General features: G+C 41.4%; 1 protein-coding gene across 5 annotated transcripts in view; it reads left to right on the forward strand.

Moving 5' to 3' along the window:
- PDGFD (platelet derived growth factor D) overlaps positions 1-15602 on the forward strand; it is a 147101-nt gene that overhangs the window by 122890 nt on the left and 8609 nt on the right. For all 5 annotated transcript variants that reach the window (XM_030043012.2, XM_030043011.2, XM_030043015.2 and 2 more), the window contains one exon: positions 6598-6812. In XM_030043012.2, the coding sequence (XP_029898872.1) occupies positions 6598-6812 (215 nt within the window). The remainder of the gene's footprint in view (positions 1-6597; positions 6813-15602) is intronic.

Genomic DNA, 15602 nt, shown 5'->3' on the forward strand with positions numbered 1-15602 from the left:
CTTGGCATTGTGATTCTGTGGTAAATCCAAATTGCAGCATCTTCTCCCCAGCTCCCATGAGAAAGACTTGGACAGCTCCCAAAGTTTTTAGGTGTATTTAACAAAGTGCTTATTGTGGTATCATTAAGCATGTGCAGTGGAACAGTGAAAACCATCAACCATGTGTGTTGAAGTCTAAAAGCCACAGGGTTTGGTTAACATTTGGTATGGAGAAGAATAATTTCATCAGTGTCAGTGCATTTAGGTGATTTAACCAGTGGGAGATGTGACTTTGTCATATGTATGGGACTGCATTTTCCAACTCAAGTTCAACCACACCATAGCTTCAGTCAGCTACAGCACTGCTCTGAATCTTTGACTGCTTGTACAGTACCTCTACTCTATCTGACACAGCCCTGGCACACACCTTTCTGCTAGTGGGGCATGAATCCTGGGGAGATAGGGTTCAATACATTCATAGGTCTCTGAGAAATTCCATGCTCTATACGAGGAATTTTTTAAAGCCAAGAGTCAAAATTAAAACAGCAGCACAACATCTTTGTTAAAAACTGTAAGCCACACGTGAAAGGGATGAGAGTCAAACTAGAACTCAGCTCGGGATCCCCACTTGACACTCAATACTCCAACCACACTGCAGTTCCATCCCTTGCTGATGCACAAAATATGAACACGGGCAAGCGAGCAAGTGCAGGCCCCTTTCATGAGTACATCTCTTTAGCTGCCAAAAAGAGCACAAGAGTTAGAAATTTTAGCAGAATTGGCACTGGTTTGCATGCCTTTGGCAGGAGGCTCAAGGAGATGCAGATTTGTGCTTGACATCCAGGGGAGGATGGTCAGTGGCTGGGAAGTCTCTGTACACATTCCCTGCATAATGTGGGCAAGTCCGTTCAGTGAGAGTTAAGTATTTTAACATCTCTGAGGATCTAAGCTTTATAGTTTGTCTACATACAGATGATTCTTAATGTGGCCTGTCATCAGCATAGTCTGGTGCTGAGTGTCTTGCTGAAATCTGGTTCCACACATCCACATTGCCTTCATAACAGACAAAAATCAAACTTTTAAACCTTATCTGTCCATATGGATAGTGATGTCAATACCCTTTTAGGAAGGACAGCAGACATATAGGCATTGTGGCAGCTTAGTATCAATCATAGATTAACAGAATAATTTTGGTTACAAGGGCACTCTGTGGATCATCTCATCCAAAACTCTGCTCGGTGCAGGACTGACCTTGAAGTTAATTCAGGTTACTTAGGGCCTTCTCTAGTTAAGTTTTGAATATTTCCAACTGGAGCAATTCCACAAGCTTTTGGATAACTTGTCCCAGTGTTTGACCACCCTCATCATGATTAGTTTTTCTTTAGAGCTTACTGAAATGTCCCTTGCTGCAGCTTGTGATTTTTGCCCCTTGTATTTTTGCTGTGCACATCCAAGAAGAGACTGGCTCCATCCTCCCTGTAGCCCCTTTTAGATAGCTGGAGATGATTATTAGAACGCCTCTTAGTCTTCTTTCCAGACTAAACAAATCTGGTTCCCTTAGCCTCACTGTGGCTGTTTTGGACCAGCACCTTAACCATCATGGTCACCCTTCACTGAACTCCTAGTTTGTTCATCATTCTCTTCTGCTGGAGGGGGCTCAAAACTGGACACAGTACTCCAGATGCAGGTTCACAGGAGTTCATCTCCCTCAACCTGCTGCCACATTCTTCCTAATGCAGCTCAGTGTGCAGCCTCTGTCACTGCAAGGCAAGCAGCTGACTCATATTTAACCTGCTGTCTACTAGGATGCCAAGGCTTTTTCTGCAAAGCTTCTGCTTAGCCAGTGTGTGCCCAGTCTGGACTGATGCATGGGATTATTCCATGTCAGGTGCAGGAATTTCCATTTGTCATCACTGAACCTCATGAGGTTCTTGGCAGCACATTTCTCCAGTCTGCTGAGGTCCTTCTGAAAGGCAGCCCTGCAGTACGTGGACAAATTTCCCTAATGTAATGTCACTGACAAACTTGCTGAGGGTTCACATCATTCCATTGTTCAGATCATTAGTGAAGATCTTTAGCAGTATTGACCCCAGAGTTACCCCCTGGGGAACACTGCTAGTAGCCAGCCACCAGCTGTACTTGGAATTGCTGACCATTTTGCTCAAGCCTCTTGGACCTTCCAGTTATGTACCAAATTTGTAGTCCACCTATCCCATTATATCTCAGCAGTATGGTTGCAAGGATACTACGGATCACTGTCAAAATCAGCAGATGCCTCTGCTGTTTTCACCTCATCCAGCAAGACAGTTGTCTCATCATAGCAGACTCTCAGCTTGGTCCATCACAATTTGCCCTTGGTAAATCTATTCCTAGTCACCCTCCTGTCTTTCATGTGCTTGGACATTGCTTCCAGGAGGATTTACCCCTTAATTTTACCATGGGCTGAGGTTAGGCTGACTGTTCTGCACCTGCCTGAATCCTTCTTGCCTTACTTATAGATGGCCTTGACATGTGGTATAGGAATACCATGGCAAGGTGGCTACTATCTCTTATGCCTCAGCTCTGGTCTGTGGCTGATGCACGAAAAAAAGTGTAAACTGTTCAGATATGACAATGTTAGGGCCATGTATGAATTTGGAACAGATAAAGTGTTAAAAGAAATCCTAACAGACTGCCGGTCTTCTTAAAATTAGTCAGTGACCAGCAGCACAGGTTTTCTCTCCAATCTTTAAGGCTGTCCCTTCTGAATAAGACATGGTATTAGCTGCAGTGCCTAATTTCAGTGCTTACATCTGATTAAGATCAATGTTTCAAGGTAAGCACATGCCATAGCACTATGTGAAATGAGGATGGATTTAAGCATAGGATTTAAGGGGGAGGAGGGGGCAAACACTGTACCCCAAGTATCCAGCTTACTGCTCCAGTGCATCTTTTATGTCTGCCTTGCCTTCAAATTGAATCTCTGATGCAGACATTCTGTAATAATACTTTGAAGTTATTTGCATCCAGTCTACAGAACCTTTTAGTTCTAGTTTTAAATTAAGGACTCCAGTGGTTTCAGTCCTTGATAAGTAAAGCAGCAGGATTTCACACCAATCACACCAAGGCTCGGTTACATTTTAGTCACAGCAGTGAAGTGATGCATGAAACTGACTGTACTGTAAAATCTTATTGTTATACGGATGAGGAAATGGACTGGCTCCAGACACTAAAACAATCCCAAGACAGGGAAAAATGCATGTCAAAGCTTTCAGCAGAGAAAGTTGTTCAGAGCAAAATGTGTTCTTTTGTTAGTGGGCTGCAAACCATGGTCTAAAGCTAATTAGGCAATGGGAACTGTTCTTGGGTGTCAGTGTGATGCTACCAAAGTACAGTATACACTGTTCACAGAAGAGATTGTGCGCTCACCCTATCCCACCAAGCACTGGATTTCTGTAGAGGAGAGTCAAAAAGAGCATAGGTGTTTACCTCCAGATGAATTTTTATGGAGGATAACTTGTGTATCTCTTAAACCCTTTATTTAGTCTCTCCTGCTCTGCTTGAAGTTATTTGTTTTCATGATTTCAGCATCACTAAAATAAGACCTTTCTGCTAATGAATTTGTCCATTTCAGCCTGGACTCTGATACCTGAGATATAGCAAAGTGCAGAGAATTCACGTCTTAACTGATAACTCTGGGATTTGGGGTCCCAAAAGCTGCTAATAAGTCAGGATCAGAATGCCTTGAGTATGATACCAAGGAGAATTAATGCAATTTTCCATTTGAAAATTTTCTATAGGTTTTTCAAATATAGTTCATCATAGAAAAATACACTAAATAAATGTATTTTGCTACTGGTTGATTTCAGAATTCCTGAAGAATGCATCTGGAGAAAGTTTTGACCCCTCATTGAAAACAGCTGAGTCCCTCATACTTCATAGAGAAAAAAAATTATCCTAATTATCTGGTTATTCCCTCCTATGCTTCGAGCAAGTCAACAGCTCTCTGTACTGATTCAGCTACAGCCTAAAAGAGCCTGCAAAGACTTCTGAAAGTCATCAAAACTAGGCTTCTGAAGGCTAGTAAGCAAAGCCTTCCCTCCAGTGAAAGCCCTTTGCCAGGTCACCCCTTGCTATTTAAATTGAGCAGCTTAAGTACTGAAGCTAATATGTGTAACACTGTGATGGATATAATATGCTCTCTGCAGGAAAGCCCCCCCACCCCGGTCCCTTAAATGCTGGTGCTTTCCCTCTCTGCCAGCCTCGTTACAAAGACTCATTTCTGCATTGATAACGCAGCAGTGGTAATAGGTATCATCTCAACGCAGGAAGAAGGACTGTTGAGCCTCAGCGGAAATTTCATCTGTGATAGAGCAAATTTTGTTCAGTCTCCTGGCCATCTCCTGGACACAGATGTCAGTTCATGTGACCTGGGTCTGGGCCCTCTTTAATGACCAGTTTGTTACTGGAAGCCTTGTTTCCTATGTTACCTCAGCTGAATTAAGGCTGAATTAAGCCTTTGAGCATTTTATTCTAACTCTTTCTAGAGATGCACCTTCAGCAAATGCCATTCTAGTCCACAGCCAGCCTGTCCCAGTAGGAGCCTTCTCATATCAGTATCTATTCCCCTGGACTGCTGCAGTGCCAGAGTGTGGAAGATCCAAGCTTTCCCCTCAAGAAATCTCATTAATCATGAAGGCAGAATATTTTCTGCCCTCTTCTTCCTTTGGTTAATTATTCCTTCACATGAATTGGCTGAAATGAATAGTAGCCACATACCTCTTTGCTTTATCAGTAAGCAAAGCTGGTGGCAAAGGTCCTGATGAGAACATTTAGAGGAGTGGGAAACACTTCCCTGCAAGAAGAATTACTGTGGGAGCCTGCAATGAGAAGGGGTGGCTTTGGAGAATGACAGCAGAGAAGAAAATATCATCTGTTAAAACAAAGAAATCAATATTCTCTGGACTTCTAAGTCCTGGCTGTGGACATCTGGAGTGTATTTTTCTCCCAGTGCATGAGTATACCAGCAGCCCCATTGATTTTGTGCTTATACCAGGAGGATGATCTATACCTCTTTTGGAGAGATGCTAGCTCTCTGGAGAGAACCACTGAGATTTCATGGTGAGATGTATCACAATTGCTATAAAATCGCAATTTATCTGCTAAATTCTCATTGACTGAGATAACACCTTCCCAGAAAAGTGAAGCTGCTATGATTTTCTATAATAGCACTTGTGACATTTACGTACCCTTGCCTCTTGCATATCTGCCTTGTGAATATCTCCAGGCCAGAATGTAAAGGTGCATGATATTTACACATCACAGCTTTTTCCACAATTTACTTTGTGATGTTGACAAGGACTGAGTCACAGAAGGTATGAAGTGTCTTTGTTATGGGTTTTCTCATGTGTATAGTAAAGCATAGGTATAGGTGCACTCAGGACCAGGGATGGTGTTGAGCTATTAAACATGCCCATGAAAATCTGATATGTTCACAAACAGTACACTGTTATCTCAGTTCTCCTTTGACCCATTCCTATTTTCCTGTTGATGTTTCTATTAGCAAATACTGTTTCGGGTGGGAACTCAACACAAGTTCACATGTCCTTCAGTCCTGAATGAATTACTGAGCTTTTGAAACTTAGTTGGACAGAATCCTAAGGAAAAGAAGAAAGCAGAAAAAGAAATTAGAAAACTTCTATAGAAATAAAACTCATTATATTTGTTACTTTCATCTGTGTTACAGTTGTGGAAAATGTATTTATGGAAGGGTATTTTTGTTTTGTTTTAGCTTTACAAGCTAAAGCTAGAAACAGCACTTAAACTCACAGTTAATAGTCTATAAGTTATTTTTATGGTTGGCTTTACTACTTGTTTACATGACACATCTCAGAGATACCAGGCATTTAAACATCAACCAACTACTGGCATTCAATGAAGCTCATTAGTTTTAATTGTATTTATTTGTATGCCTATTATAGTAGCATTTACCAGCTGAAATTAATATTGCTTAGATTGATTTCTCCATCTAAAAGAGAGTTATCGAGACCCTACCCATAAACAATACGGATAGACAACTTGAGAAAGCAAGTCATGCCACCTTTCCTAAATGCCCTTGTGAGGAAGGGATGAATCACTCTCCAAAGATGTTACTCTACTGACCACAGGAAGAGCCTTGTTTGAAGTGTTTTCCTTTTGTATGCCTGCAGCTAGGCAAAAGGAGTTACGCCCATAATAACAAAAAAGAGGTCATCATCTAAGTAAGCCAGGTATAAGCAAAGGAGGGAAGAGAGTAGCAGAGGTGGAATCTCTTACCCAAGGATCCAACAGATAGTGACAAAGCAAATAACTAGTCTTCAACTTCAGGCCAATATTTTACTGCAAGCCTACCCTTCACCTTTATAGTCAGTGTGAGCTCTGCTATGGGAGTCAGTGGGAGTAGGATGAGAGCCTGGATGGCCACCTGTAATGATGTAAAATTGGTGAGTTTATATCTATCTGTTCAGAAATCACTGCTATACTTCACATGCTTTCCAACCAGTGTCACATCACTTTGTGTTATTGACTGCCTGGGGAGCAGTATAAACCAGAGAAATGTCCCACTCAAACCTTACTAATGAAACTTCTTTTGCATTGCAGTTGACCTGGACAGGTTGAATGATGATGTGAAACGTTACAGCTGCACTCCAAGAAACTACTCTGTCAATTTAAGGGAGGAACTGAAGCTGACAAACGTAGTTTTCTTCCCCCGCTGCCTCCTTGTCCAGCGTTGTGGAGGAAACTGTGGCTGTGGGACTTCGAACTGGAAGTCCTGCACTTGCATGTCAGGGAAAACAGTGAAAAAATATCATGAGGTATTTTCACTCTTTTTCTTTTCTTTGGTAGTTCTTTTGGGTATTTATTGCTTACATGGATTTTGAAGGCTTTTCTCAGAGCCATGTGTGCTGCTTATATTGATTATCATGTTATATTGATCATGTTTTATTATGTTATATTATCAGAAGGCTATATCATGTTATATTATCATTATCACATTACATTATCATGCTTGTTTTGATTATCATGTTGGATCTGCAGTGCAAAAATCAATGGGCAAAAATCACTGACCACAGTGAAGTGTCATAGGCAAAGATGCTACCATTTGAGAGAGACCAGAGTGTTTAAGTGAATGCCCCCTCTGGTCACCACTTTTCCTGAGGTGAACGATCTGCTTAGGCTTCCAGACAGGTTTAGGTAGCCTTAGAGTGGAGCCTCGACTTAGATAATGGCATTGCTTTTGCTGTCCGTGCTAGATACCAGCTTGGTACCTCGTGGAGTAGCATTCATACCTTCAACTGCAGTAAGCCGTAGAGAGATGCACATCCACGCAGTCAACCTGCAGGAAGGCCTGATTTTAAATAAGTTTAATATTACTGTCTTTAATGCCACAGCATCGCCCAACCATTTACGTTTGGAAGTAGTGAATGAGCAGAGTGGAAGGAGGTTATATATGTATTAGAAAGGGGTGTTAGGTATTTATGGGTAAGTTAATTTAGAAGTTGGAGAGAACATTTGCCACCTCTCTGTGTGGATGCTACCGCAGCATCCTAGTGAACTTTATTGCAAGAATGAGGCTTATGTTGGACTGATTTTTCCTAGCGAAGGACTGATACAACATGAATGTATATACCACTCGAAATGTTCTTTCTAGTAACACAGAGGCATGTGTTCCTTGAGACATTTGACTGCACTTCCTCTTGTGTTGTGCTATATCTTTTAAACTTATGACCATGCTTGGAAATGACAATTAAGTCACTTGTAAACTCTCTTCCCTTCCTGATTTATTACCTGTAGGAAGCAGTTCAGTCTTTCAGCCTTAGCTTTTTTCCCACTCAGCAGTTTTTTAGGAAGGCAAAATTTCTGCATAAGAACAAAGTCCATTATATTTATTTTTAATCCATTCAGAACACATTTAGAGAGGAAAAAAAACCAAGGAAAGAGCATTTTATATTCTTGCTTCTAAATCAGTATTTTCAGAATCGGACATGAACAATGTTCACTAAAGTGAACATATCTGGGAAGGTTACTTGGTATTATCCTTTTAATTGTCTGAAAGTAGGTAGCTGCATGCCATGCTGACTTAATTTCTGACACATATCTCTTGTAAGAGCCTGATTTACCACTTAGCTGAAGTCTCAAGTGAAAATGAGCTTTATGGACTTTAAATCTGGATGTGATGTGGGCTCATACCATAAAGGCATTAACTTTGGAGACCCTAGGGCTGCAATAGCAGAAGGCCATTGAAGGTCAGACCTTTGCCTTGCTGTGAGCAGAGTGGTTACTCTTTTCCAAGGTAAGATATTTTTTCTCACAATTAACTGCAGAATACAGCATATTCCACATCAGCTGGGACTAGAGAATAGTTAATATTTTATCTAAATTTAAACAAGATGCAGGGGATGACTCTGGTAATTACAGAGTGGAAAGCCTTATCTCAGTGGTAGAAAAGTTAATTGGAAAAAAAATTAATAGGTATAAAACACCTAGATGAATATGAGCTGATAAAATGAACTAAGAATGCCTTATGTATGAATAAATATTTATACAGCACCACAACATTGTACAAGAATGCTAAAAGACCTGGCACCTCCTTCAGAGAGTGAACAGTCAAGCAGACAAGATCAGACATGGAGTAGAAGCTGGTTAAGAGATAAAGTCAAAGAGGTGGAAGAGATGAGCAATTTTCTACATAGGAAGTGGCTATCTGTAGGTGCCCCCAGCACGCGGATTAAGTGTTATTTCATGTATGATCAGTCTGGAGGGAGGTGAACAGAGAGGTGGCAAAAAAGACAGCTAGCACAGGAGATAACATACTTTAACAGCAGAGAAGGCTAAGAGGGATTTCAGAAGGCCTATGTAACTAATAAATGCAGTTTAGAAAAGCAGTGAGCATTAGGATGAGTAGTCTCAACTATTTATTCATCTAACACCGGGTATCTGAGGAGAGGAAGGAGAAACAAGGGGTGGAAGTTGGACTAAAGGTTGGGTAGTGAATAACTGTGAAGAACTTCAGGAAAACAGTTATTTACTGCAGTGGTGATAGGAAAAAAACAAGTTACAGTCTTCTGCAGGAATAGAGGTGAACAGGTAATAACACAGCAAATATTATGGCCTGGATAAATTGTTGGGGTACTTTTATACTGAGTTTTGATCGTTAAAAGGATACAGGCAGGAGTAGAAAAGATATATAGAAGCAGAAAACATACATCAAGAGAGATACAGGAGAAGATACACATCAAAAACATTTGTAAGGAAAGTAGCTAAAAAGTTTTGGATAATTTCATTTAGAAAAAACTGGGAATAAGAGACGACACAGTGAAAGAAAGAAAATAGTGAAGAATACCTAAAGGAAAATTAGGTCTTCCTAAATAAACTTTTCCTTAAAAAAAGAACAAGAGAGAGATTGAAAGGGAGCTAATTTAAAATGATAAAAAGGGATTTGATTTTTTTTTTTACACAGTAAATCTATATGGAATTTTAACCCTTAAATACGAGTAGTGCATAATTCAGAAGGATTCTGAGAGAACTAGAAGTAAAATATAAACTAAAGAACCCTGGGTCACATCTGTGTCAGAACTTAAGCCAACTATTGACAGTAGCTAGAATAAAAATGCTGATTATAAACATGTTATCAAGCACTTATTTTTTATCAAGTGTTTGAGAGCATCTGGTGCTGGGACAGCAGAATGTCACACTAACCAAGTATTGGTCAGAACCAGGATGTCATGACTTATGACCACCCCAAATTAATCACTAAAATCAGGAAATTCAATATTCATACTAATACATCACTGCTAATTTATTTCACTACTCCTTTGTTCTCTGAAAACTGTATGAATTTAAGACAGTGTTTCAGCTTTAACATTAAATGACTTTTGTAAGTTTAAATTTAAACTTAATCCCTTAGGGATGAATTAAAAGCTCAGTGAGCAGAAATTTAGCCAAGTAGCTCCCATTAATAGGAGTGGCAGTCATGCAGATAAATTCACGTATGACATACTAAAGATGTGTCCATTACTTTTAGTCCAAAATATTTTCCACTTTATTATTATTATTAGCCATGCATAGCTAATCAGTTTTATTCTTTATTCTCTTTCGACACTTAACTCTAATTTTATTTAAATGCCTGTCAGTAAAGGCACTGAGGAGGGGCCTCTCAACACGCCAGTTTTAGAGCCATGGAGCTGGTGTACTCTTTTCAAAGCCAATTTGAAACCCACTAACCTTAACCAAAAAGCCTTAGTTGCATAACGAAGGACGGAGCTTCACATTTTGTGAAATCCTCAGTGCTGTTAATTTGGTTAAAAATCTCTACCTCTGCTGCAGGAGAACATAGGCCAGATTCAAACACAAGTCTCAGTTACTTTGATTTACTTGCAAAAGACACCAGAAGGAAGTATAAGGTAGTGGAGCAAAGTAGCAGCTGAAACTGAATCCTGCAGGCCCCAGACCACTTCTCTTACCAGGCTGATTTTGCCTAACAGATATCCTGGAGCTTCTTCTGCTGAGCTCCTTGGACCCACCAGAGCTATTTGTCCTGCATATGGATATGCTTGTCCTCAACAGTAAAAATGCAACTGGAAATCACTTAAAAGTTGTTTGGCATTTCTGAGCGACCCGGTATTTCTGGGTGAGAAAGACAGGCAGGCAAATTTCCCAGAAGTGATAGGCTCCTTTTTGGCTTTGTAGCCAGTGCCTTGCAGTGCCGGAGTAGCTGCGTGCCGGCAGCTGTGGGGACACTAAAGCCCAGAGTGTTTGCTGAGAGAGAGGCTTCCAGTCCAGAGAGATTTCAAGGTTATTTTCTCCTTATGCTCTTAATGTTTTTCAGTTTCCCCTTAGTTCCTATTCAAAGCCTCACACTGTACTCATCACCGAGTGCTCCTTCCTAGTATCGCAGGACTAATAGCTATCACGTGTAGCCTTTAATTTCCCGAGCTGTGAGTGCTGCTCCAGTTCCCTGAACAGGCTGTACAGCGCTTTCCTATCACATCCAATTGTAAGAAGTAATGCAACAGCAGGGAAAATAAGAAAATGAGAATGCCACAGTAAGGGATATCTTTTTCTTTATTGCCCTAGGAAATGCTAATAATGAGATCTCAGGTCTTTTTTATAACCTGGAAGTTTGCCATAACTTTACCAAAATACTCAGCAGCTTCCAGAAGTAAATAGATTCGTAATTTGAGCAAACAGATAGTTTTATGGGTGGGGTTTTTTTGCAGGAGTCTTGTGATGCTCTGTGGTTTTCCATGGCTTCTGGGTTTGCTTAAGACCAGAGCTCATAGACAAATACTCATGACTTACCACATAGTGTTATGAACCCTGCAAACCAAACAGGCCAAGTGCTGGCAGTGTCTCAAATCATCTCTCAGGCACAGTCTACTATAAGTGATACTGAATTATGTTGCAGGGCTCCGTGCAAGGGAAAGACAAAGCAATACATGGAAATGGATGCAGCACGCCTTAATCAAACGCTCACATCTACTGCTGTCTAACTTGCTAAAGAGGAGCTGAAATGAAAGCATGTTTTCCATTGCAGTGCATTTCTTTGGAAATGCCTGGAGCTGCTCTTTAAAGAGAGCACTAAACCTGGAGATCACCCAGCCCAGAGGAGGTGTGGGGGAACTCAGGCCAGGACTCTTTAGCTTGGGCTGCGGCTGTGCCATCTGCCCAGCATGCACATACCTCAGAGAAACAAGAAATCAGTTTCCCCATCTCATTGCTGTAACTGATGAGATGTGAAATGAGTTTCCGTGAGGAGTAAATGCTCTTAAGGTAGCAACCAGAATTTGTCAGAATGTATAAACCTCCAGGAACACAGTGCTGAGCAACACAGATAAAAGGCATGTAAGGAAAAAAGCGAAGTGGTAAGAGCTGATTGCATCTTTTACCTACTTGTCTATTCTGTAAAGACTGATGCATTTTTCATTGCCTATATGGTGCTTCCCTCCCTGCCCCGCCGCCCACCCCCATCTCCCCCTTTGTGAAGTGTTATACCTCCATTCAAGTTTCATATTGACTGGAGCTTGTCTGGTGCCTTCACAGGACATATATGCAATTAGTTCTCAACAACAGGGTTTAGATCAGTGTTAGGATGGCTACTTCATAGCCTCTTGCTGCCCTGAGAGAGGTAGCAGGCACCTCAAAGTACCTACACAATACTAAGTCTTTGCATTGGTATTATGGGGGCTTTTTTTCTCTTTCTGTTTTTCAGAGAAATGAGAAGCAAACCTTAAGAAGGCACTTGAGAGAGCAGATAATAATTCTTATCCTGTCTTTACACAGAGAAACATAAGATAACAGGACAAAAATTATACAAATGCTGCTGATACAACAAAGGAAATTTGCTAAGGGATTAAAAAGAGCTAGTATCATCAAACCAGTATGCAAGGGATATGGTCTGATTGTTGTATGTCCTGGACTTGATAGTACATGTATAAAGGAGATAAAAGGTTGTTATGGTAATAAAGGCACAGAATTAACCTGACAAAAGAGTTAATGCATAGAAATGTTATACAAGAAGCAGCAATGGGATTTATTTGGAATGCAAATACAAGGAAACAGAATGAGTCAGATATGACTGCTAGGTCACAGGATGAGCAGAGAGAGCATGGAGGTGCAGTGAGAGAAAAAAGGTTCATTTTTTTACTAGGTGAAAATGAAAGGTCCTGAGATGACATCTGGAAGTTAAGCAAGTGAGACATCCTGGGACATGTCTGGGCAGAGAAGGAGTTTGAGAAGGGGGAACACCTGTATTTGGTCAGTGAAAAAGCAATAGCTGGAGCCATAATGCATGACAAGATCACCCAAAGTGAGGGTCTTGTTAATGTCACGTATGTCAAAAACATCATAGCTTTAGTGACTGTTTCAGATGCCTGAGTTTTAAGCCAATTAAAATTTTTTCCCATGTTTGCTGTGTTAAACCCAGGTGTTTCTTATTCATACAAATAGAAAAATAGAATCAATAATCCCATCTACATTAAATACCTTAGTTTGAATGCTACCACTGATCAGCAAACAAACTCTTTTTTCTTGTTCCTGATAACCTATAATTACCACTAGTAAGAAAGAATATAGCTTTGGGTCTGTGTCATTATTTTAGGCTATTTTCCTACTAGAATAAGGGTCCTTATGCAAAATTATGAACCACATTCCCATAATGCTTGGTTTCTTATGCTCAGAGCACAGCTAAACTGTGTGTGACCTTTGGATTAGATAACTTTCAAAAATTGCAGAGTAAGATTTTTCATCTGTATCAGAACTTGGATCTGTGTTGAATGTTTTGCACTTATGATGCTTCCTCTTTCATGAATCTCAGACAAATATAATTTGGTTTGCATGCTAGAATGATGGTATTTTTAGATGAGCAGAAGGAGATTAGATAATGCTGCATAGCAGGATTTTAAAATAAGTTCTGCAAAGTGTGAATTTCACTACCTAAAATAGCATCCAGAGTTGCTCTCCATCCTCTGTCACTGGAATATGAAGCTAACCAGATGTTTGGTAAGCCATAGTCATGTTATTGATTATCTGTGGTCTTAAGCTAATCAGGAAAAAAAAAAAAAGAGATTATTTTGGAGTGAAGCTTCAGATTTCTATTGGTGTTCAAACTACTGCTCAAGAATTTAACAAAGAATGTTCATAGGATCATAGACTGTTTGGGTTGGAAGGGACCTTAAAGACTATCCAGTTCCAACCCCCCTGCCATGGGCAGGGACACCTTCCACTAGACCAGGTTGCCCAAAGCCCCATCCAACCTGGCCTTGAACACTTCCAGGGAGGGGGCATCCACAACCTCTCTGGGCAACCTGTTCCAGTGCCTCACCACCCTCACAGTGAACAACTTCTTCCTTACGTCTCATCTAAATCTATCCTCTTTCAGTTTCAAGTCATTACCCCTTGCCCTGTCACTACATGCCCTTGTAAAAAGTCCCTCTCCAGCTTTCTTGTAGGCCCCCTTTAGGTACTGGAAGGCTGCTACAAGGTCTCCCTGGAGCCTTCTCTTCTCCAGGCTGAACAACCCCAACTCTCTCAGCCTGTCTTCACAGGAGAGGGGCTCCAGCCCTCTGATCATGTTCATGGCCCTCCTCTGGACTCGCTCCAACAGGTCCATGTCCTTCTTATGTTGGGGGCCCCAGAGCTGAACACAGTACTCCAGACGGGGTCTCATGAGAGTAGAGTCGAGGGGGAGAATCACCTCCCTCGACCTGCTGGTCATGCTTCTTTTGATGCAGCCCAGAATGCTATTGGCTTTCTGGGCTGCAAGCGCACATTGCTGGCTCATACTCAGTTTTTCATCCACTAATACCCCCAAGTCCTTCTCCTCAGGGCTGCTCTCAGTCCACTCGTCGCCCAGCCTGTATTTGTGCTTGGAATTGCCCTGACCCATGTGCAGGACCTTGCACTTGGCCTTATTGAACTTCATGAGGTTCGCACAGGCCCACCCCTGAAGCCTGTCAAGGTCCCTCTGGATGGCATCCCTTCCCTCCAGTGTGTTGACCGCACCACACAGCTTGGTGTCATCAACAAACTTGCTGAGGGTGCACTCAATTCCTTTGTCACCAACAAAGATGTTGAACAGTGCTGGTCCCAATACTGACCCCTGAGGAATGCCACTCGTCACTGGACTCCACTTGGCCATCGAGCCATTGACTGCAGCTCTTTGAGCGCGACCATCCAGCCAATTCCTTATTCACTGAGTGGTCCATCCATGAAATCCATGTCTCTCCAGTTTAGAGACAAGGATGTCAGGCAGTGTCAAAAGCTTTGCACAAGTCCAAGTATATGATGTCCGTTGCTCTTTCCTTATCCACCAACACTGTAACCCTGTCGTAAAAGACCACCAAATTTGTCAGGCACAATTTGCCCTTAGTGAAGTCACGTTGGCTGTCACCAATCACCTCCTTATTTTCCATGTGCCTTAGTATAGTTTCCAGGAGGATCTGCTCCATGATCTTGCTGGGCACAGAGGTGAGACTGTCTGGCCTGTAGTTCCCCAGGTCTTCCTTTTTTCGCTTTTTAAAAACAGGGGTTATGTTTCCCCTTTTCTAGTCAGTGGGAACTTCCTGGACTGCTACGACTTCTCAGATGTGATGGATAGTGGCTTCATCCACCAGTTCCCTTGAGACTCATGGATGCATCTCATCAGGTCCCATGGACTTGTGCACCTTCAGTTTTCTTAGATGGTCTTAAACCTGGTCTTCTCCTACAGGTTATTATTTCTCCTAATAAATAAAGTAAATGATAATAGGTAAAAAATGGCTATAAGCAACTGGATACCCCTTTTTTAAATTATTTTTAAGAAGTGTTGACTAGGTTTCCTATTACTCTTTGTTTTTTATTAAAACAGAAATCAGCCATCATGGACTGTCATGGCTAAATGTTGCCTGACTTCGAAGATAAATGATACATGGCTAGGACCATCAGTGAATGCTGGAGGGAGTGATTCACCTCATCTGGCTCTACCCATCTAAAGCTGCAAGTCCAGCCTTTGGGCTCCTTTCCTAGTTATCAGAGCTAGCCCCACCAGAGGTGGGTGTTTCAGGTGAATCATTCTCTGGAGTCACCTCTTTGTTGCTGCTTCTACTGGAGAAATGCTGGGTATGGGT

Source organism: Aquila chrysaetos, chromosome 19 (assembly GCF_900496995.4).
Source record: "Aquila chrysaetos chrysaetos chromosome 19, bAquChr1.4, whole genome shotgun sequence".
Lineage (NCBI taxonomy): Eukaryota > Metazoa > Chordata > Aves > Accipitriformes > Accipitridae > Aquila > Aquila chrysaetos.